This window comes from Siniperca chuatsi, linkage group LG3 (genome assembly GCF_020085105.1).
Source record: "Siniperca chuatsi isolate FFG_IHB_CAS linkage group LG3, ASM2008510v1, whole genome shotgun sequence".
Taxonomy (NCBI): Eukaryota; Metazoa; Chordata; class Actinopteri; order Centrarchiformes; family Sinipercidae; genus Siniperca; species Siniperca chuatsi.
In genome coordinates this window covers 8,103,216-8,124,266 of record NC_058044.1, presented here as the reverse complement: position 1 = coordinate 8,124,266, position 21,051 = coordinate 8,103,216, and the positions used below count along the sequence as shown (strand labels likewise).

General features: G+C 39.6%; 2 protein-coding genes across 3 annotated transcripts; both read right to left on the bottom strand.

Moving 5' to 3' along the window:
- Positions 1-692: 692 nt before the first annotated feature.
- mmd2a (monocyte to macrophage differentiation-associated 2a) lies at positions 693-11,466 on the bottom strand. 2 transcript variants are annotated; one of them, XM_044191539.1, is made up of 7 exons: positions 10,790-11,461; positions 7,052-7,133; positions 6,649-6,809; positions 6,234-6,308; positions 6,024-6,125; positions 4,921-4,990; positions 693-4,814 (listed from the first exon to the last, which is right to left on the bottom strand). In XM_044191539.1, the coding sequence occupies exons 1-7, from the start codon at positions 10,801-10,803 to the stop codon at positions 4,611-4,613; spliced, it is 708 nt and encodes a 235-aa protein (XP_044047474.1). In that variant the 5' UTR covers positions 10,804-11,461; the 3' UTR covers positions 693-4,610. The 2 variants fall into 2 exon arrangements, with proteins under 2 accessions (XP_044047474.1, XP_044047476.1); XM_044191541.1 differs by lacking the exon at positions 6,234-6,308 and having other exon boundaries at positions 10,790-11,466.
- A 2,045-nt stretch (positions 11,467-13,511) lies between these two features.
- arpc1b (actin related protein 2/3 complex, subunit 1B) lies at positions 13,512-19,848 on the bottom strand. Its single transcript, XM_044191538.1, has 10 exons — positions 19,396-19,848; positions 18,690-18,832; positions 17,741-17,845; positions 16,677-16,899; positions 16,474-16,581; positions 15,785-16,021; positions 15,623-15,698; positions 14,486-14,685; positions 14,094-14,184; positions 13,512-13,935 (listed from the first exon to the last, which is right to left on the bottom strand). Exons 2-10 carry the CDS (start codon positions 18,751-18,753, stop codon positions 13,897-13,899), a joined length of 1,143 nt encoding a protein of 380 aa, XP_044047473.1. The 5' UTR covers positions 18,754-18,832; positions 19,396-19,848; the 3' UTR covers positions 13,512-13,896.
- Positions 19,849-21,051: the final 1,203 nt, after the last annotated feature.

Sequence of the window (21,051 nt, the reverse complement as noted above, 5' to 3'; positions counted from 1 at the left end):
GATTCTGTTACTCATTATTCTAAACAAAAGTCATGTTTTGTTTTGTTGGGCAAAAAAGGAGAAAGAAATCAAAGGACCCCTGATGTGTCTAAACCACAGTGCATTTGTTTCAATAGTAATTTTGAAACAAATAAATTTGCAAACTGCAAAAGAATAAATATAATTTCTTTTTAAAAACTTTCTCTATTGTGTTGTATAGAGGAAGTCAACATAAATATATAAACTGATTTGATTTGTTATTGTCATTATTTATATTCTTTTCAGTGAAATGTCACTATTTCACTGTTTCATTCATTAAATGTGAAATGGATAAATGTACAAGAATGACAAATTATACTCTCCACATTTTTATTGTTTTATATTAATAGCAGTAAGCTTGTGTAAGCTTAGTAAGCTAACTTCTTCTCAAAAATGAGGTATGTGATCCTAAATCCTAAAATAAAGCCCTTCTGCCTGATTTACTTCAGTATCCTTGACATGAAAGTTTGGTTAAATCAAAATAGGCTGAAAAAGGGTTAAAACATTCATTTAAAAATAAACTGTCAACAGTGCATATAAGAATGTATGTACAGCATCCAAATATATATTTATATTCCATTATATGGTAAAAACTGCTGCAGTTTTACCTTCAATGTCCTCTGTAGGCAAAAAGATATTTTTTCAAAGAGGTGAAACATTGTTGAGTCCAGGAATATACTGCATGAAAAAACTTTTTTATTACAAGAGAAATAGAAAAGATAAAAGCATTGTTGGCATCATATAGGCTTATCACAGCACAAAAGCACCACAGACACAAAAACCAATATGAAAACTATAGAGAGAGAATATGAGATAATATAATCAGTCTCGTACGACCAGAAAGAAAACACCAGCAGCACTGAGAACAGAGTCAGCAGCTCCACAATCACAGAGCGTCTATAAACAATGTACGGGGGTCCATGAAGGCTTCATGGAGAGTTTATAAAACTCTATACAAAGTCAGGTGGGCACTGTACATGTGAATGAGACAGATATCATAACCAAGACAAGACAGACACACGTCAAATCCTCAAATACTTCATCTTACCGTCTCCAAACCTGCCTGTGGCACGAGTCAAAATACTGGCTACGATACGCTATAATAGCCCCAGAGTACTCCAAACCAGTAAATGCTCAATCATTTGGTGTTTCTCAGAGGCTCAAGTAAACACTTTGAGAATATATCTGAAGAGTTTAATTCCAAACTGAGATATCCACAGTGTGACAAATGCAATCCCCAGTCCACTGTGAGAGTAAATTTGTTCTGACATTAAATTACCACTCTTTAATGACTAAAAACAAAATGGTAAACAATGATAATAACAAAGATTTGTGTTAAATCCAGGTTATTTTTAACCCTGGTGTGTTTGTTGGTCAGACATCTCAAAAAGTAATGAATACATTTTGGACCCTACAGTATAATGATGCATTCATGTGCTGGTTAGTAAGTTGTAACTGCAAAAATGTTTAGTTATTGAGGAATGAACATTATGAAGTTTTGAAATGAAAGTATATTTGAGGCCCCAGGCCCCGTTCAGGGGCAGTTAGGCAGCAAAGGAGACAGTTCCTGCATAGCTGCTCCTTTGTTAAAAATGTGCAGATATGTTCTATAATACTTGGATAATATTATTTGTTACCTGTGCCAACAAGATTATGTTGTCAGTCCCACCTCTTTGCTTGGTTTTCATTTTGTTTGTCTGCAAATTAGCACGATATCTTAGGCTAAGGAACAGGTGATTTGTTTCTGGTGTGGATCCATTCATTTTTTAACCTCTTAACATTGTAAGATAAGGCAATTTTTGCCTTCCTAATTTTCTCTTGAACTTCTTCACTTACTTCAATGAAAAACAAATCTGGCACATTTATCACATAAGTGTTTTTCACACTCTATTTTGATGCAAATCTAAATGCAAATTTTGTGTATTTTACAGCAAATTCCTTATTATAATCTATGAACACATCTGTTGATGTAATATCTGTAGTGGCTGTATGTCAATTTCTATCTGCCGTAAAGCTTTTTCCTGTTTGGTCACTTTATAAATATTACCCAAATGTAAAGCTTGCAGAAAACGTGTGGGACTGCTGCCCTACTTGGGGGTGTGAGTAAGCAAGTGAAGCTGTATGGAGTGGTGCCAGCATTAAAGAAAGCTGCTTCACAGCTATCTGATCGTTTTCGTTGCTGCAGACAGCGCCCAAACAACCGGAGCAGCTTTAGTGGTCCTTGAATGTGGCTTCACAGGCTTTTAAGCCCAAATGATCCAAATCCTGAGAGACAGCAGTGAAGATATTTTGAACAGGAGCAGAGGTTTAAAAAAATATGTTTTACACCCATGAATACCAGACGGTATGACCTTTTGGTCCTCTAGCTACATTTATCACACTACACAAGCTTGTCCAATATAACATGTGCCACCACATACAGCTTAACACTAGGAGTAAATGTATATTTCAAATATACTTTTTATGTGTTCAAGGTACGTGCATTCATGTGTAAACATAGACTCAGCCGATTACAGGCTTTGGATTCATGGGAGTCAGATAGTATAGGATACATATAAACACACACACACACACGTATACACACACACACACCTGAGATGCCTTAATATTGGGCCAGATTGTTCAACAATACTATAGCTTCAGTTTCCTTTCAAGTGTGAGATGTATATGGTAGTAGTGTGCTATCAGTTACGGCAGTAAGTCAGTCTTCTGGCAGTGCTTTGACAAACTCTATCAAATGGGTCCCATTCATTAGGTTGAAGATAATGAAGATAATCAGCTGACACTATAAGTACATTAGAAAATATAGATGAAGTCAACATATACTGTACGTCATTGATAAATATATACTGTATAAATCGTACTGATGACATCTTCACTTACTAAACCTAATCAACAACAGTAAATTATTAGAATTCAGTAATTATGCTTGATAATCTACTGAGCAGAGCCTAAATCTGGAAGCACACAGGTAAAGTCTCCTAAAACCATGAATATCTGTATGTTCAACATAAAAAAAGATCATTCTACAGTCATGCTTGATTTGGAAATCACAGTAAATCACCAACTGAAGCAACCACTGTTAAACCATATAGTGTCCTACAGTGTAGATAGCACAACTAATAACAATAACAGTAATAATGCTATCTAGTGCTCTGAATTGGAATAGTAAATTACTGATGTTGTAACCTCCTAAACATAATCAAACCAAAACAACACTTTCTGTTAATGATGATAGTAATACATTAAATAATGTCCTAAAACTAATTATGACAGTGAAGTCAGCTAAATGTAAACATTGCCTTCCTCTTGACAATTAGACAATGCCTTCAATTCAACTTCTGAACACTGAATCTGGTTGTGCACCACATGGAGAGAAATCTCCAAGAATAGTAATTTAACCCCTGATCACTGGAATGAAATGAAAATTCCTGCAAAAATAACTTGAAATTGAACTAAACTGGACTGGTAAAAACAAAAGCTGTGTCTCATTAACAGGCTTCCTCCTTTGAAGTCCAGAGGTATCACGGCAGGCTGAAAGGTTGCGTCTCCTCCAAACGCAACCTTCTTTTTTGACACATTTGGCAAAAACAACTGGTGTATTATTTCCAGTATCTACTACAATATCCTACAATCCACTGCATGCCAGACAATAGCTTAATGGTGCGTTCAAATGTCCTCATCAACTCATAAAGTCAGGAAATATCACATAACCACATCATATTTACCAGATAATTGAGGTCAGGTTGCCATCAGTCACACAAAAGCCAGTGCAGAATGTAAATAATGGCAGTCAGGCATAGACTCCACTGTTTGTTGATGCTAAACGCCTTGATATGATAATCACAGCAAGTTAAAGATACATTGAAGTAATATGGATACATTTACCATTACAAGTACACTGTTTGCAGTTGTCCCCTGACTTGTCCTTTTGTGCCTATCCAGTGAAATCTACTGGATGGATTTGCACAACATTTTGTACATGGTTCCAAGATGATGTATCTTAATGACTTTGGTGATCCCCAAGCCACTAGCCCCACCATGAGGTTCACATTTGTGGTTTTAAATGAAATGTTTCCACAATTATGGATAGATTTCCATAAAATCCCTTAGAGTACAGACATTAATTTCCCCCTCAGGATGAATTGTACCTTTGATGATCCCCTGCAAAACTAATGACATTCCCATCAGCCTCAGCTGTGCTTTGTGTTTAGTGCTAATTAAGAAACATTACACTTTCTAAACAACATCATGTTAGCATGCTGACATTAGCATTTCGCTCAAAGCACTGCTGTGCCTAAGTACACCCTCACAGAGCCGCTAGTGTGGCTGTAGACTCTTAGTCTTGTTACAACTTTGCCGGCAGATTGAAAGCAACTTGGTGATGAACATGTATTTTTTTAACTTTATAAGTTGAGGAGGAACACCTAAATGCACCATTAGTTTTTGTGAGGCTATATGTCTTAATTAGGGAGGAGGTTCAGCCCACTTGCTTTCCAAAGGAGGCAGCCCCCGAACTGGGACACAGCTCACATCAACCCCTTGAAGTTGCTCAAACACAGGAGCTACCCCCTGTGAGGTCAGCGCTGATGTCATCTGGAGGTCTGGACCTGATTGGGTGGCTGGGCATAGAGGTACTTCCAGATGGCGTAGTAGTGAATGGCTGCTCCCATAGCTACAAACAGGTGCCAAATGGCATGAGCGAATGGTACAATGCCATCACTTTTGAAAAAGACCATCCCCAGACAGTAGCAGGCTCCGCCCACCAGCAGCTCACACAACCCCGACTGCTCCGGCTGGGAAGAAGCAGACATTTTATTATGTTTACGTTTTAAAGACATTCGAACAACAAAATGACAAAACCTGAAAGGCTACAGATGAGACTAAATTAAGTGTGTTCACCATTGAGAGGATGACCAAGGCAGGAAAAACTCCCATCACCGTATAACAGATCAACTCCATGATCTTATACCTGATACAGAGAGGAATGGAAGATTAGTCTTAACCTTGGGACAAAATAATGTCAACTCAATGGCCCACTTACTAGCTTTTTCTGAGTTTTCTGAGTGCTCAAGGATGGTCTCTGGTGTCAAATATGGATGGTCTTCTTGATTTTTCTCTGGGCATCCACTGACTCCTGGTCAATTACCTGTGACTCCTTCTCCATTGATCCTGTGACTGGTTTTGGTCTGGTGTTCAGACAGCTGATGTTGTCTGTTTCTGTCGTTCGTTCAGTCTCTAGTCCAGGGAAGACTCTCGCTAGTAGTTCTGACTACCCAGCCACATAAGGGAGTCCTGGTCATATATCGAGGTGTCAAGCTGCAACTCCCTTTCTCTATCCTCCTCTTCACTGATACGATGTTATGCTCTGTGGAGGAGGGTTCTCACCACTGATTTTTTATGTTTTAAATGGTGGTTAATGTTAAGACTACCAATGCTTGTGGACTGACCTTTTACACTTGGCTAAGGTTGTATCGACGCGGATACTGATCTTTGTAAGTGGACTGGGTATCAGCCAAATGCCACCGATCCACATTAAATACAGTTTTGTTAAATTAACGTGTGTAAAGCTACCGCTGATATTTCACCATTTCCTGCATGTGCTTCACAATAAATGCATTTTAATATGAAGGCAGTGATGAATTAAATCCATTTTGTTACATGTTTAACGAAGCTTGATAAGGTAGAGTTGCTCAGGAAACAAAGACTGATGTAGTAGTAATGCATAGTTACAGCCTCAAGTTACTTTACACACATCTTAACCATTTCCACACAGAGAGGTTTAAAGATTTTACATTTTGGGGAAAAAAGGACACTGGTGTCAGATCAGCCAGCTCCATTTGCTGATGAAGATCATGGGATGCAGTTGTAAGGTCAGAAAAAGCTAGTAAGTGGACTTTTGAGTTGAGATTATTTTGTCACATGGGATGAACACTGAATTAGATTAACAAACAGAGAGACAGTCCAACACTGATAAAAGTAAATGCATGAATGTATGAACTGACCTCTCATGGAAGAAGAAGACGTAGGTGGTTCCAAAAGAGGCCATGACCCACACCAGCCAGCGCATGTGACTCGCCCAGGGACCCAGCTCCCGCAGGTTCAGCCTGGTAAAGCATGAACAGGAACAAATAACTACAAACACTGTGTATACACACTCCCCATTCCTATATACACCCCCCCCCACACACACACACATAGGCTAGTTTGTTTACCACGGGGCGTAGGAGGCAGCAATGAAGAAATAGATCACCATCCTGTCACACATGTGGAAACAGTGCTCCACAGACCTGAAGAGAGAGACCAAACAGCCTCATGACAACTGAGTGACACTGTTTATACATGTAGCATCAGTGTGTTTTAGATCACAAAAACAAATCTGGAGGGTGGGGATATATATTTGTTCCAGTGTGAATCTGTGAGAGGACAGACAAAAACGCCAAAGAACTTGGAAAATTCTGCTCAGTCACTGCAGTAAAAGAAGGGGCCATGCAGGCTGCTTATCGATGTCTTCTTATTTATTTAGCCATATTCATCATCTGCAATATTACAATCCAGTTCAAATATTGTGTTGAAATGTGTGTGCGAGTGTGTTTTTGTGTGTGTGTGTGTGTGTGTGTGTGTGTGTACCGTAGGTGGCTCTTCTTCCAGGCCACAGTGTGGAACAGGGTGGAGATGATGAAGAGCGAGCTGAGCCCCGCCCCGTACACCCAGGCCGAGAGTCGCTCCCATTGGTCCTCCGACTGGAAGTGCAACACTGAGCTGCCCAGCAGGCTGGGGATTATCCATAACTAAATGAATTCATAACATAAATGAAACATGAGACACAGTTAGACAAACATGCAGGATAAACTGAAATCTAGTGCATGATGTAGGTGTAGTTTAAAAACAATCTGAAGGTGTCTCTCATTTATCTGTTGCATAATACTGCTGGATTTATTTCCTGTTTTCACTGAGTGTGTCATTTCAGCTGTGTGAGGTTAATGATCACTTTCTGTGGTGTGTGTGTGTGTGTGAGTGAGTGTGCATTCACCGCATGCGTGGCACAGTTGGCAGCATGCTCATATTCTGTGGGCTGGTATCTCTTGTTAGGAGGAACGCGGTTGTTCATAAACCTGGAATCATCACGAATGAACAGATTTAAGTTTATATACTTCAATAAATTTTTTATATCTGAACTAAAATCTGCAATGAAACATTAGTTTTGGCTACATGCAACAATGATACCGTACACACTAGCAGAGCTGAAAATAATACAAAATTTAAATGAAAAAAACCCTTAAAAGCAGCATTTGTGGGAATCCTGAGGGTTTCCTATGAACTATTTTGTTCCATTTTCTTAATGTCCTAAAACCATGTCTTTAATATTTGTATCCCAATGCTGCTCATAAAATTTCACCCCACCCTGTCCTTTTGCTTAGCAACGCTAGATCATGCTTCAACTTGTTGCCATGACTGCTGTTGCCCGGCAACAGTGGGTAACCACGGACTGACTGAACCAGAAGGTTTGTCCTGATGATCTCTTTCATAAACAGTTCACATGTGCAGATATGCCTGCACACACACACACACACACACACACACACACGTATATGTAAACACAAACCTATTCCTTTACACTCAAACACTTTTCACGGGAACCCAAACAAACACAGAACGGGAGGTAGCACTCCATCAGTGATGTCACTGTTGTCATGGAAACCACCGAGCAGGGATTGTCTTTTTTTTTTCCACACCAGAAAACTCCTAGTTTCTTTCATCTTTTTTTCCTCATCTCTTCCATCTCCCTCTCCTGTTCCCCGACCATGACTCCTCTCTGCTTCCCGATGATTAAATTAACATGCAGGAACGCAAATGGACAAAGACGTCCATGCAGACACACAAAACACATGCGCGCGCACACGCACACACACACGCACACACACACACACTCACACACTCACTCACAAACCACAACCCCTCCCTGTTTTTATGCTGCATCTTGCAGAGCTAGATTTCATAAGAGACCTAGATTTAGTGATGTCTCTGTCTCACACACACATTCACCCACACACACACACACATTGTTCTAAGATTGGTGGGACTCAAAATGAGAAACAGGCAGCCATCAAAGGGAATACCACTCAAATTAAAAATTCATATATATGCATTTTTGTGCATAAGACAATCAATTCGTTCTTTCAAATCTTAAGATGTTTCAGCCAAAGGTAGAAACACCAAAGATCAAACACCGAACAGCATCATCACCCTTAAATGTGTCCATCTTATATCTCTGTGTTGTTGTGCAACAGTGTGAAACAGTAGAACATGACGTTTTCCTCCCACGCGTCAGATCAAACCTTTTTAAATCATATATATGACACTCCTGATCCTTCTGTAGATACTGAGATACGGGAGATAAAACTGAAGTAGTGGCAATAGAAGGCTCAAAACCAACTCATGTGATGACAATCATGGAAAAAATGCCTCATCCTTTCTTTTCTCTTTCTTCTACATTGTGCTCCTGTTTCTTAAGCAGCTGTTTTTAGAGTGACATTCATTCAGAGTTATTAATACTAACTGATCCAGCCCAGAAACACACCGTCCTGTCCCAAATAAAAAGGCTTCCTCGCCCTGTATCCAACACTGGCCTCACACTGTCTGACTAACTCTCTTTTGGTGTGTGTGTGTGTGTGTGTGTGTGTGTGTGTCAGTGCCAGGCCCAGCAGGCTTGGCCGGGTCATTAATGACTTTATCAAGCTGGCTGATAATTACCAGGCCAGAGGCCAGACAGAGAGGCACACTAACTGGACAGAGAGGAGCAGAGCTGCGGAAACATCATGATAACTCTTCTCATATAACAGCAGGATGGACAGAAGGAACGCTCTCTGCTCCAGTTGTCTTATTGAACCATGAAGACCACAGCCTCCGTCCAGTTAATGGTGAACATGAATTAATATACATATTATTAAGTACATACAGTATTAAAAGGAGGGGAAATGAAAAAACCCCAAAACATTCCAGTAGAGCTGAAACAATTAGTTAAATAATTGATTAGTCTATTGACAAAAAAATATTCTGCAAATATTTGATAATAAATGAATCGTTATCAAGCAAAAATGCCAAATATTCTCCAGTTCCAGCTTCTCAAATGCGAGGATTTACTGCTTTTCTCCTTGTTATATCATCATAAATGAAATATATTTGGGTTTTAGACAGTTGGTCGGACAAAACAAGCAATTTGTCCCAGAGCACAAAGATGTCCCCTTGTGCTCTGGGACCTAGGGGCAGGTATTTTTCATTATCTGATGTTTTAAAGACTAAACAATGAATTGATTCAAATCGATAGTGAGAGTATCCATTAGTTGTAGCCCTATATTCTAGTGGACTTCATTGCATGTTTGAGTGTGAAGTGATAGGGCAGTCGACAGGAGGTATGTAAAAACGATTAATTTCATTATTGATTAATCTGTGAATAATTTTCCAATTAATTGTTTTGTATAGGAAATGTAAAAAAAAGAAAAAACGTCCATCACAGGTTTTGAGAATATTCAAACGCCATGTTTGTTGCGACCAACATTTCAAAACACCAAAATATTAAGTTCAAAATGATATAAAACACAGAAAAGCAGCAAATCTTCACATTTGAAAAGCTTGAACCTGTGAATATTTACCATTTTTTCTTAATTAAACAATAACGATTAATCAATTATCAAAATCGTTGCTGGTTAATTTTCTGTCGCTCACTAATCTATTAATAAATTAATTGTTTCAGCTCTAATGTAAAGATGTGAACAATGGAAAAACAAAGCAAAATAATAAAAATAATCACCTCCCACCTTCTGGAATAATCTTTAGTCTTAAAGCAGTTACAATATGGCAGCTGTGTACTCATGCAGGACAACTTTTATCATATAAATCAATCACTAAAACTTCAATGTGATAATTTGCCTACAGCATGACAACACATTGAACCTACACACATAAAACGGTTTTCCATATCTGATTCTATGTATGAGCTTAGGGGATTTTGCTCTTTTCTGTTGGTGAACAGAAAAGGTTTAAAAGGTCTCATAAGTATGGTCTGCTCTAGAGTTGAAACTATGTTTATAATCGATTAATCGTTTCAGTCGTTTTTCAAGCAAAGACATGCAGATTCCATCTTCTTGGACATAAGGATTTGCTGCTTTTCTCTGTTTTACATCAGTGTAAATCGAATATCTTTGGAACTTGTGATGGACATTATGTACTATTTTCTGACATTTTACAGACCAAACCATCGATTAATTGAGAAGCAATCAGCACATTAACTGGCAGTGAAAATAACTGCCAAGTCTTCTCTGTTTGACCTCTACTTGTTAAAACTATCCAAACCACCCCATGACAGCATGAACCCAGAGCCCATTGACTTCCATGTGTAAGTCCAAATATAAGTCGAAGAGAGGATATGTGTTTCAAGAAAGACTGTGCACACAGAAGAGACAGCGAGATGATGATGAAGAGGAGGAGGAGGAGGGAAGTGGCAGGTGTGTGTGTGTGTGTGTGTGTGTGTGTGTGTGTTAATAATAATAATAATGCTTGGCAAGCAAATAAACCCTGGGCTACAAGATTATTACATCATCAGTTGTAAGATACGCTGAAATGTAAATGCTGACTTTCTTAACAGCTCATTCCCAAACCATCCTCCTCCTCCTCATCATCATTAAAATCACTGTCCGGCAGCAATATGATAAATATGTCTAATTAATTATAATATCAGCGGGATAAAATGACATGCAATGATTTCACCTACCTTATAAGATTCATTTACAGTGGAAATAAGCAACAGTTGACAGCAGACAGACAGTATGGCTAATGCCTGAATCCCCTCTTGTTGAGTATTGAGCGAATAACCACCGCGATTTGATCACTTCTGCTCAGATTGTAACGGGCAGGTCTAATGTAACGTAATGTACCATCGCCGCTTCACTGGGAAGACGTCGTCGTCTTATCCTCATCTCAAGCAGCACCGGGAGACGGATGCATCCCGACCCAGCTGCCTCCAGAGGCTCCAGTCCGGAAGTGTGGGCGTCGGGGATGGTCTCTGAAGAGACAGCCGCTTTTCCTGCACGGTGGTGGTGTTGATGTTGGTGGTCTCTCTCTCTCTCTCTTTCTCTCTCTCTGCTGGAGCTCCAGCTGCCGGTTCACCTCATCACGACTCGGCGAGGAGGGTTGTTTTTCATCACTGAGGGCTGCCACATCATTTTCTGAGGGACTGATTCATGGCTGTGAAAATCTGTGCTGATTTGTTCCCTGTGCGTGCACTTCCTGTTTCTACCTGTAGGTGGAGATGCAGGCATGGAGTTGGACGCTGATTGATGATATAATATGAATTTAATTATTGTGTTCAGCTAAAAAGAAACACAATTTGAAGGTGCACTCAGGACAGGTACTAGTCATGGTTAGTATACTCAGTCTATGGAAACAGTTGCAATGTCCTCTGTGGCTCTGGAGGAGCTTTGTCAGGTCGGAAAAAAAGCTGATGATGTTATAGTGATGTCATCAGGGTTATCTCGGTTGGGTACACATTTTTGACAGAAAGCCATTACAAACGGGAGGTGTGGGGTGGAGTCATTTACCAGGCAGTAAGGCTCTATTGAACAGCGGTGGAGGGAGTATTCAGATCGTTTAAAGCACACTGTGAAAACACTCCATTACAAGTAAAAGTCCTGCTTTGGAAATGTTACTTAAGTAAAAGTATGTAAGTATAATCAGGAAAATGTACTTAAAGTATTAAAAGTAAAATTAACCCCTGTGACTGTTATATACTATTATATAGTATATCATTATATTATTATTACTCGTGCATTAATGTAAAAACAGGATTTTACTGTTGTAGTTGGTTGAGGTGGAGCTAATTTAGAACAATTTTATATAAGGCTGCAACTAATAATTATTTTCATTATGGATTAATCTGCTAATTATATTCTCGATTGATTGATTGTTTTTTTAAAAATGCCATCAAAGTGACACCTTCACAATGCTTGTTTTGTCCAACGAATAGTCCACACCTGAAAATTATTTACTTAACATTTAAAGGAAAAACAGCAAATCATCACATTTGAGAAGCTGGAAACATGCAATGTTTGGCATTTTTGAATGGAAAATGATTTAACGATGATCGAAAATAATACATTTTCTGTCAATCTACTTATCGATTAATCAACCAATCATTTCAGCTGTACTTGTATATAGTGTTGGGTAGTTTCATCTATAATAAAGCATCATATTTTATAAGCTCTTCATATGTTTTGTATGAAAAAAAGCAACTAGTAACTAAAGCTGTCAGATAATTGTAGTGAAGTAAAAAGTACAATATTTCCCTTTGAAATATAGTAGAAGTAGACAGTAGCATGAAAAGAAAATACTCAAGTTAAGTACAAGTAACTCAAGTTTGTAAAGTAAATGTACTTAGTTACATTCCACCACTGCTATTGAAAGAAACTTCGTTGTATTATGGGAAATGTAGGATCCAGCAGTTTTGGAGCTTGACCCATACAAGAGACTTAAGGTCAGAATATCACGGCCTCTGCTGCTTCAGTTTTGACGTTTCCATTTCATATCTCTCTCATCACAAGTCCTCCAAATGTATGGAAGTGTTATACTAAATCACTGGAGTGGCTTACTGATTCTCATTCATTTGAAAACCCATCTAAAAATGTTCACAGTCACTATTCAGTATCAGTGTCTTCCCCACAGTCCTGTCACACACGCGCTTCCATCAGTTGCATCAGTAACCAGGAATCCCCATAGTGCGAACTATGCTCCAATGCATACTACTATTATCAATGCCAAGGAGTGTTTTGGAAAGCAGCAGGTATTGGTATATCTAATATTAGAGGTAAGAACAGTCCTGAATGAAGAGTGTATTGTATCTCACAGGTCTGACAGAAGCAACAAAACTGCTTGCTGTTCGCTGGAAGGGCCCTCATGTGTTATCTAAAAGACATTGGTTACTTTCATGGTTGGATATTATTTATTCAGAATAAAGGGAAGAGGCAGAAAATGCAGAAATTTGGTCTGAAGTGGTGGAAAAAGTGAAAGTTTGACTTTGTTAATCATATACCTGTTATGAAATGCATGGATATGTGTTTAAATGTGTATACATATATACATATTTATATGTCTGTAGATGTGTAATTGTATGTTTTTGTATCCTGTAGGCAGCGTAGCGAAACCCTTATCTTGTAACCTAGAGAGGGACTATGACGGGATCTTGTCTTCTGTCTTTATGTGTATTCTGTGTGTTTTTCTTGTCATTTAACTGTTCTATTACTTTTATCTTCCCACAGGATGGTCTAAATGTTGTTTCAAAGCCTTCTCTACACTACCAGGATATAATTCTGGTGGAGAAATGCTAAATCCCTTTTTTATTTATTATTATTACATCTTCTCCAAATTTCCAAAGCAATGGCCTTGGGTGAATGTGACAAAACACACACACACACACACACAAACCTGTAATGAACCAAGCATTGTTGAGCAATCATTTATTAAATGCATATTATGACCAGCATAAGCTTTTAACAAATACTGTAGCCTTTCATCATGATTAATATAAAATTCCTGCTTTAAGCATTCAGCTCAGACTGAGCTCTCTGTGATTATACTAATCTAACTCATTAAGTACCGTTTGCAGACCTGTGGTCAGTCCGACTGTATACTGTGTTGAGTTTAACAAGCTCAGCAACAAGCTTCAGAGGGATTACAAACACTGTTTGACCCAAGTCTGATCGTTTAACTTGTATATGAAAAATACCTGATTAAAATAGGGCCAAGAAGCTTTGTGTAATAAGGCAGCAGTTTACTTCATATCTCCAGAAGCTAATATACTTTAGGCGGGGTAATGTAAACTTCGGTTCAGACTATCTTCAGGTTCTTCATTGCAGATTCCAGAGTCTGAAAAAAAAAAGTGTGAAATATTCAAAAACGGTCATATTATGTCTGGGAAAACATCATGTCAACAGGATGTCACACAAATAAACATTTGACCACGTCAGTGTGGCTTGTGTAATCTGTGCAATGTGTGTGTGTGTGTGTGTGTGTGTGTGTGTTACCTTGACATCCCAGATGCCCATTCCTCCATCCATGCCGGTGGTGCAGAACTTGGTGCACTGGTTTCGTCCTCCTTCCAGCACTGAGATTTCACTGAAATATTGTTTGAGACAAATCAAACTCCATGCACAAGCATGTGATGTTGCAAAAAAAGAAACCTTGTTTAACAGAGATGATGATGATGATGATGATGATGCACGCCTTTAAATGAGAAATTATGTTGTGCTGTATGTGAAAATCAGTAGCCATACTGCAATGTTTAAATAATTCCAATCATAAAGACACTGGAAACTGCACAGGCAGTAAAATTAAAAGTGGTCTTTGAGTGAGTCCCAAATTAAGACTTTTATTTTCACTCTTACCCGCATTAATGAGAGATGAAATCTTTCCTTACCTGATGCTGTTCTTGTGCAGGGTGTTCAGGTCCTTCTCGGTGCCCTGGGTCTCTGAGGCCCGACGGTCCAGGTTCTGGAAACGTTCCCTGGCACTGATGCCCTTCTGGGCCGCCTGCTTAGGAACGTCCAGCTTGCCACCAAATGTCAAGCTGCCTTTGGCACTGTCGTACACAAACAGCACCGGGTAACAGTCATGGCCCTGGAGGAACAGAAACACATGAGGTGCAATCAGGTGGAGCTGGAAGATACTCTATATGGATATAATATCAGTACGGTAACATGAGACTAGATATTTCTTGTGATTTTGGTTGTTGTAATATCAAGATATAGCTAGTTCAAAGCCATTATGTGTACAATCTTTCAAATTATTTTGATGGCACACGTTTGTCCCCATCTGTCACAATAGCTTTTTGTAATACTGCCACTGGGAGGTGACAGAGTCAACATAGTGGCTTTAAACCAAGAATATGTAACTTTTGAAAGAAGAAATAACACATTCTTCCTTTTACAAATAAAAAGTTGAAGCCACAAGCAATAAAATGCACCCTTTCTAAATTCAATACACTCAGAGGTTTTGTTGCCACTGACTAACTTGGTCTGGTATGACCAGTAGCTAATGGTGGCTTATGTTAGCTAGCCTTAGTCAGCAAAGTTTAGATTGATATTGCTGCTGTTTAACTGACATTACTGAAACTTACGAGTGTTTTTTGTCTCAAACCATCCCCTCAATTAGATTAAATATGAATAAATATTATATATATTATATATGAACAGCAAACCCAACATATGGTCACATTATAGATATAAGGACAGAAATATTGGGATATCTGATCCAGTCTGTGAAAAAAATAACTTGGCAACACTAACTGATTTACTGAATGAGTCAGGGTTTAGATGAAGGCTCAGTGCTGAAATTAGTTGCTGTATAAAGTGCAGACTCCTCCAATAAGTCAGTTAGGATTGCAGTTATTTTTCATTTTTGGTTCTCTCGTTGAATGGATTTCATGAATATTGTCAAGCTCCCCAAACAGTGAGTCAGACACACACAAAATAAGTAAATGTGAATAAAAAATAAAGTGATTAATTAACAACTGAAAATGTTCAGAATAAATATTGGCTATGTATTGAATACTCACAGCTGCTATTAAGCTGTTCTCAGTAACGAAGGTGACACACAGCAGAGGAAGTGTCTCAGAGCTCAGACTGTTCACCCTGTGGAGTCATAACAACAGTCAGAGTGCACAACCAGAACACACAAACACACACACACACAGACATACTGCCCCGCCCTCTCTTACGTGCTGGTCTTGCCTCCCTCTGCGACAGACACAGTGGAGTCATGGGAGGTCCAGGCCAGGCGGTTGCCGGAGTGTGAGAAGCATACGCTGTGCACCCAACCACCCCCTCCAACTGAAGCCTGACTTGTAGCTCCAGATCCTCCGGACTCAAACAACATCTCCCCGAATGGCATCTTGCTGCCCCAGGAAGTGGGGCCGGGCTTCTCCTCCACCTCCTTAATGTAGGCTGAAAACACCCTGTGGGCGAGGGCGAAAGGGGTGAGATTGAATAAGACACAAGGAAAAGAGAAGGAGGCAAAAAGGATAAAAACAATGGCTGATCTATACTGGGAGGTCCAGACAAATTTGATTTATCATTTATTCTGTGCTGTCTTTATGTTGTATTTGTGTGCTTCTTTATGAAAAATCTGCTAAATGCATATGAAGTGATGACAGTTTTGTTGGATGATTAGTGATATGATTGGACTTTAGATTTAGATTAGGCTAGGCTAAAAGAAAAAAATGTGAGAAACCGCTGGAAAAATGAAAGAGGAAGGATCCGTCTTCCGTGACGGACAGAAATTCAATAGGTGCCACATGTACAGAGTAGACAGAAGCAGCAGTAGCAGTTGTAAGTATTAAATGTAGTCACTAAAATGTCCTCACAAATGTGGTATCACATCTGTGTGCCTCTTTTGATTCACTGTTACCTGCATTTGAAGTCACAGGATCCAGCAGCCAGCAGGACATTGTTGGGATGCCAGTCCAGACTGAGGATGGTGGAGCGAATCGGCTTCTTGATGTGCTTACACACCCACCTATAGGTAACAACACATCATGCTAGAATCTCACAATAATCAAATGCAGCCTTTCATGTGCATTAGGGGCAGGAAGCTATCTTCTGAAACCTCACCAGTCGTTTTCCTGCTCAAAGTAGCAGATGGAGATGAGACGTGAGCCGCTGCCTACAGCAAACTTGTTCTCTCGTGGCGACCACTTCACACAGCGAGCAGCGCGGTTGATCCTGAGGATGACCAGGGTGGGCTTCCATGTGCCCTCTTTTAGGGTCCACACGTAGGCATTACGGTCTGCTCCGCAAGTAACTATACGATTACTGTCAGGAGCCCAGTCAATACCTGCAGGAGAAAGAAACTCTTATTGATATTTTATCCTTGTGCACGCATCTTGAGATATATTTAAAGGGATAGTTCGATATTTTGGGAAATACGCTGATTTGCTTTCTTGCCACAAGTTACATGAGAAGATTGATAACACTCTTTACATTACATTCATTTGTCCAAAGCAATTTACAATAAGTGCATTCAAACTCAAAAGGAACAAGAGCTAGATGTCATCAACAACGAGCAGAGACTCCAGGAAGTCACTACTCCGGCCAGAAATTGTACAGTACTTAACCAACATAAAATCACAGTGTCATTTTTACACTTTGTACGGATTAAACAAGCAAGATATAACATGTTAATTGATGAGCTTTAGATATGCTGGTAGGTGGATTTTTGTTATCTCTGGACAGAGCCAGGCTAGCTGTTTCCCTATGTTTTCAGTCTTTGTGCTAAGCTAGGCTAACCAGCTTCTGGCTCCAGCTCCATACTCATGTAGAGACAGAAAGTGGTATTGATCTAATCTAACTCTTGACAAGAAGGCAAATAAGTCTATTTCCCAAAATGTCGAACTATTCCTTTAATTCCTCCACTTTGTTTATTAGGTACCACTGGACAGGACAGTTGGAATTTTAAAAGACGTATAGATTTTGCTATATTTGCAGCCAGGAAATGCCTTATCATTCACTGACAATCAAATAGTGGATTGAGTGATCAAACTATTTGCTACTTGGCAAGGTTCATCAAGAATTTTACTAAATTTGGTATGTTCGTCTGAACGTCTCTAAACTTTGTGGGAAACAAATACAAATGTTATGAAAGTAAATCACTGTGTCTGTGTGTGACTGTGTCTCACCTGTCACCTGCCCATTGTGCTCCTTCAGCTCATGGATCTTGGCCCACTTGGCTCCATCTTTCTTGTAGATGTGGACCTCGTGGTTGTTGGGGCACAGGGCGATCTCTGAAGCACAAAAACACATTTAAGTACACTGTGCATCAACAGAGAAAGCACAGCAAACCAATGAAACATAAATGAGAAATTCATCAGTGTAAGGACAAAGTACAGAGTGACTGACAGGAGAAGTTTATGACGGGCTGATCAGTGGAGTGGAACACAGAGCAGCTGACTGGGTGCATGAGAACAGAGAAAACTAGAGAAATACAGTATGTATCTGCCTGCAGGCAGCACACAGACACATGGTATCTTTAAATAGACAATGTGCGAGAACTGCGACCTTCCTTCGCATAATGTTGTAGCGAACCCTGCACATGTTTTAGTCAGCAGATGAGTCAGAAGCAGTGTTTGTCTGAGAGCAGCAGTGTGGGTGCTTTAGTGTGCATTTTTGATTTTTAGCGAGTGTTCAGCCTGCAAGCTGAGCCAACTAAAGTGTTCAGCTTACAAGTTCAGTGAAACTACAACTGTATGACTCGACCACAGCTGCCTGTTACATCCGCTTTGCACAGAAAGCAAAGCTCTGATCGAAACAGCCAAATATGGCATTAGTTTCCTACAGCAAACGGAGCACAAGAGCCTCTCAGAAAGGCCCCCAGACGCCACCCTCACTGTTACAGGAAACAGGAAATACCTTCTCCCACCTGGGAGCCAATCACAAACCTCCGACTATTACAAGAGACGTTCAAAGCTCCAACTATTACACCATTTATTCTTTGGCGCAGACTCTAGGTGGAGCAAAATGTTCCATGATGTCTGTGATTAAAACGGTGTACAGTTTAGAGATGAGACGACTCAAAGCCACTGAAATACAAGCCCCGAGTGACCAATCAGAGAAGGTGAGCAGACTCACGGGTCCGATCTTTGTTCCAGGCATGGCAGCTAATTGGTTCCAGCAGGAAGCTATAGTACGCCATGGCCAATCAGATGTTAGAAACAGACCAGGAAGTGGTGTGAGGAACCAGCGGCTGGTGGGCTGGGTGATTACAGTCAAGTCTAGAAAACAGAAGTTATTGGATTCTTGTTATAAGGAAGAAGTGGAAAGGGAAGGACAACACACAACAAAGTTACAAACTATAATTAAATTTACAGAACTCATTTGTTTAAAATACAGTCCATACTACCAGAGGTCCAGAGGTACTTTGAGAAGTAAAACATACCATCAGCTGATTTTAACCTTCTGTGCACAGAAAAACACACTGAACTTATCTCACTCAGGTTGTGTTAATGAAATACAGACTTTCAAAGGCATGAGAGGAATGATGCAAGTCAAGGGTAACACACACATCCCCCAAACAAACTTTACAGCTTGAGTACACAACCAGGAAATAAAGACAAACATCTCCATCACAGTCAGTTATTTTACACACACTAACTTAAAAACTAATTTTACATAATAAGATCTACCTTTCTGTGCTCTGAGTGAGTGTTTGTTGGTTTGAGTGCCTGTTACAAACTTGCATTACACTTACAAAGTGTGTGTGTGGGTGGGTGTGTGAGTGTTACTGACATGTCAAAGCAAGCTCAGTCAACTGTAAAATATTTTCTAGGCTACTTACCCTGAGGTCTGGACAGAGATGAATGGGTGAATAGCTGCAGAGATGGAGAGAGAGAAAGAAGAGAGAAACAGGGAGAGGCAGAAGAAGGTGGAGGATCAAATGAAGATGAGGGTGTTCAGCTCGCGGACTCTGGCCAGTCAACGCGAACGCCAACGACAGAGTAAGCTCAGGAAGAGAGAAGCTGAACTGAAGAGAGGGAGGAGAGGTCAGAGGGGGAAGTGGAGGAGGGTACAGTGAAGCTCAGAAGGGGAGACATACAGGAAGTTTATGCAGGCTTATGCTTAAGGCAGAAAAGATCACGGGTGTAACATTTAAAAATGTGAGAGAATGGGAGCAAACTTTTAATTTTTAACAGAAACAGAAGGGAAAATAGTTTGAAGTTTTGCTTCAGTAAAACTAGAAAGAGGGAGGAGCATGAACACAATACAATGTTCTGCAAAAAGGAGGAGGTGGAAACTGAGGGGGAGGCAAAAAAACACGTATAAGAATGGGGAGGGACCTACGGCCACTTCTGCATAAAGAAAGAGGAACAAGGAAAAGGGGAGGGAAGAGAAGTAAACTGCAAAAGGGGGGAGGAAAGGGTGGCGTCAGGAGAAAAAAAGTTGACGACGATAAAATATATTTGCTCCAGTTTTTTCCCGTATTTTGAGTTATATTTCCTTAATCTAAGCAGTTCAGATATCCCAACTCTGACATTTTCATGCTTTTCTTAGATTATACACATTTCTGTCTGTGCTAGTTTTCCCTTCTTAATTTCCATTACAGAAGATGATAGAACCGAGAGTCAGTGTAAATCTAGAAGCTAGTGCTTAAAATGAAACTCAATATTGTTTGTCATAATGGACATGTGCAGAGCAGGTGTTTCTACAAGGCCAATCCACTCTATTATCTTTTTTTTCAATTGGGGTCTATAAGGACCTATTATGGACCTTAGAGGCCTGAATTCAGCACCCCTTAACACACCTCAATTCTATTTAATTTTTTACCCCGTTTCTCTTGGGCATCTATAGAGTGTAACCCTGGCAATTTTTTAGTAATTAATTGACAAGTGTATCTGAGAAGAAACATAAAAAATGTATTTATACATTAGACTGAGGCCTTAATAATGACATGAATATGGGAATTCTGGGAAAGCAACCCTTAACATTAAGTAAATCCACCCACATTACTGTATGCATGAATTTATGTACTGGTAACATAATCTGTTACTTTGTCTATTTATTTTGTTGTTTTTAACCATGCCAGCGCCACGTCTTTAGGGTGGCAATGCTTATTGGTCGGCCGGCCGGCCGGCAACTTTGGTCCAAACTGATATATCGCTCTTATATGGATTGCCATGAAATTTTGTACAGAGGTTAATATTCCGCCAAGGATGAATCCTAATAACTTTGATTCTCTGACTTTTCATCGAGCGCCACCATGAGGTTAAAATTTAAATTTCTCCAATTCATTGGTTTTTGACCTGCAAAACTAATGACATTCTAACTCTTAGTTAGTAAATGTTAGCATGCTAAAATGCTATGCTAAGATCTTGAACATTACACCTGCTTAACATCAGCATGTTAGCATTATCATTGTGAGCATGCTGACATTTGCATTTAGTTTAAAGCACAGATGTACCTAAGAACTGTCTCACAGAGCCATTAGCATGGCTGT

Bases quoted from the DNA above. Each gene is read 5' to 3' on its own strand.
- mmd2a (XM_044191539.1), bottom strand. The intron at 6,126-6,233 runs GTAAACAAACTA...ATGCTTTACCAG, and splicing joins GCTGCCTCCTACGCCCCGTG to GCTGAACCTGCGGGAGCTGG. The intron at 4,815-4,920 runs GTGAACACACTT...GCTTCTTCCCAG, and splicing joins CCTTGGTCATCCTCTCAATG to CCGGAGCAGTCGGGGTTGTG.
- arpc1b (XM_044191538.1), bottom strand. From the start codon at position 18,753: ATGGCGTACTATAGCTTCCTGCTGGAACCAATTAGCTGCCATGCCTGG. The intron at 17,846-18,689 runs GTGAGTCTGCTC...TTTGTGCTTCAG, and splicing joins CTGGAACAAAGATCGGACCC to AGATCGCCCTGTGCCCCAAC. The intron at 14,185-14,485 runs GTAAGGAAAGAT...ACAATATTTCAG, and splicing joins CTGCACAAGAACAGCATCAG to TGAAATCTCAGTGCTGGAAG.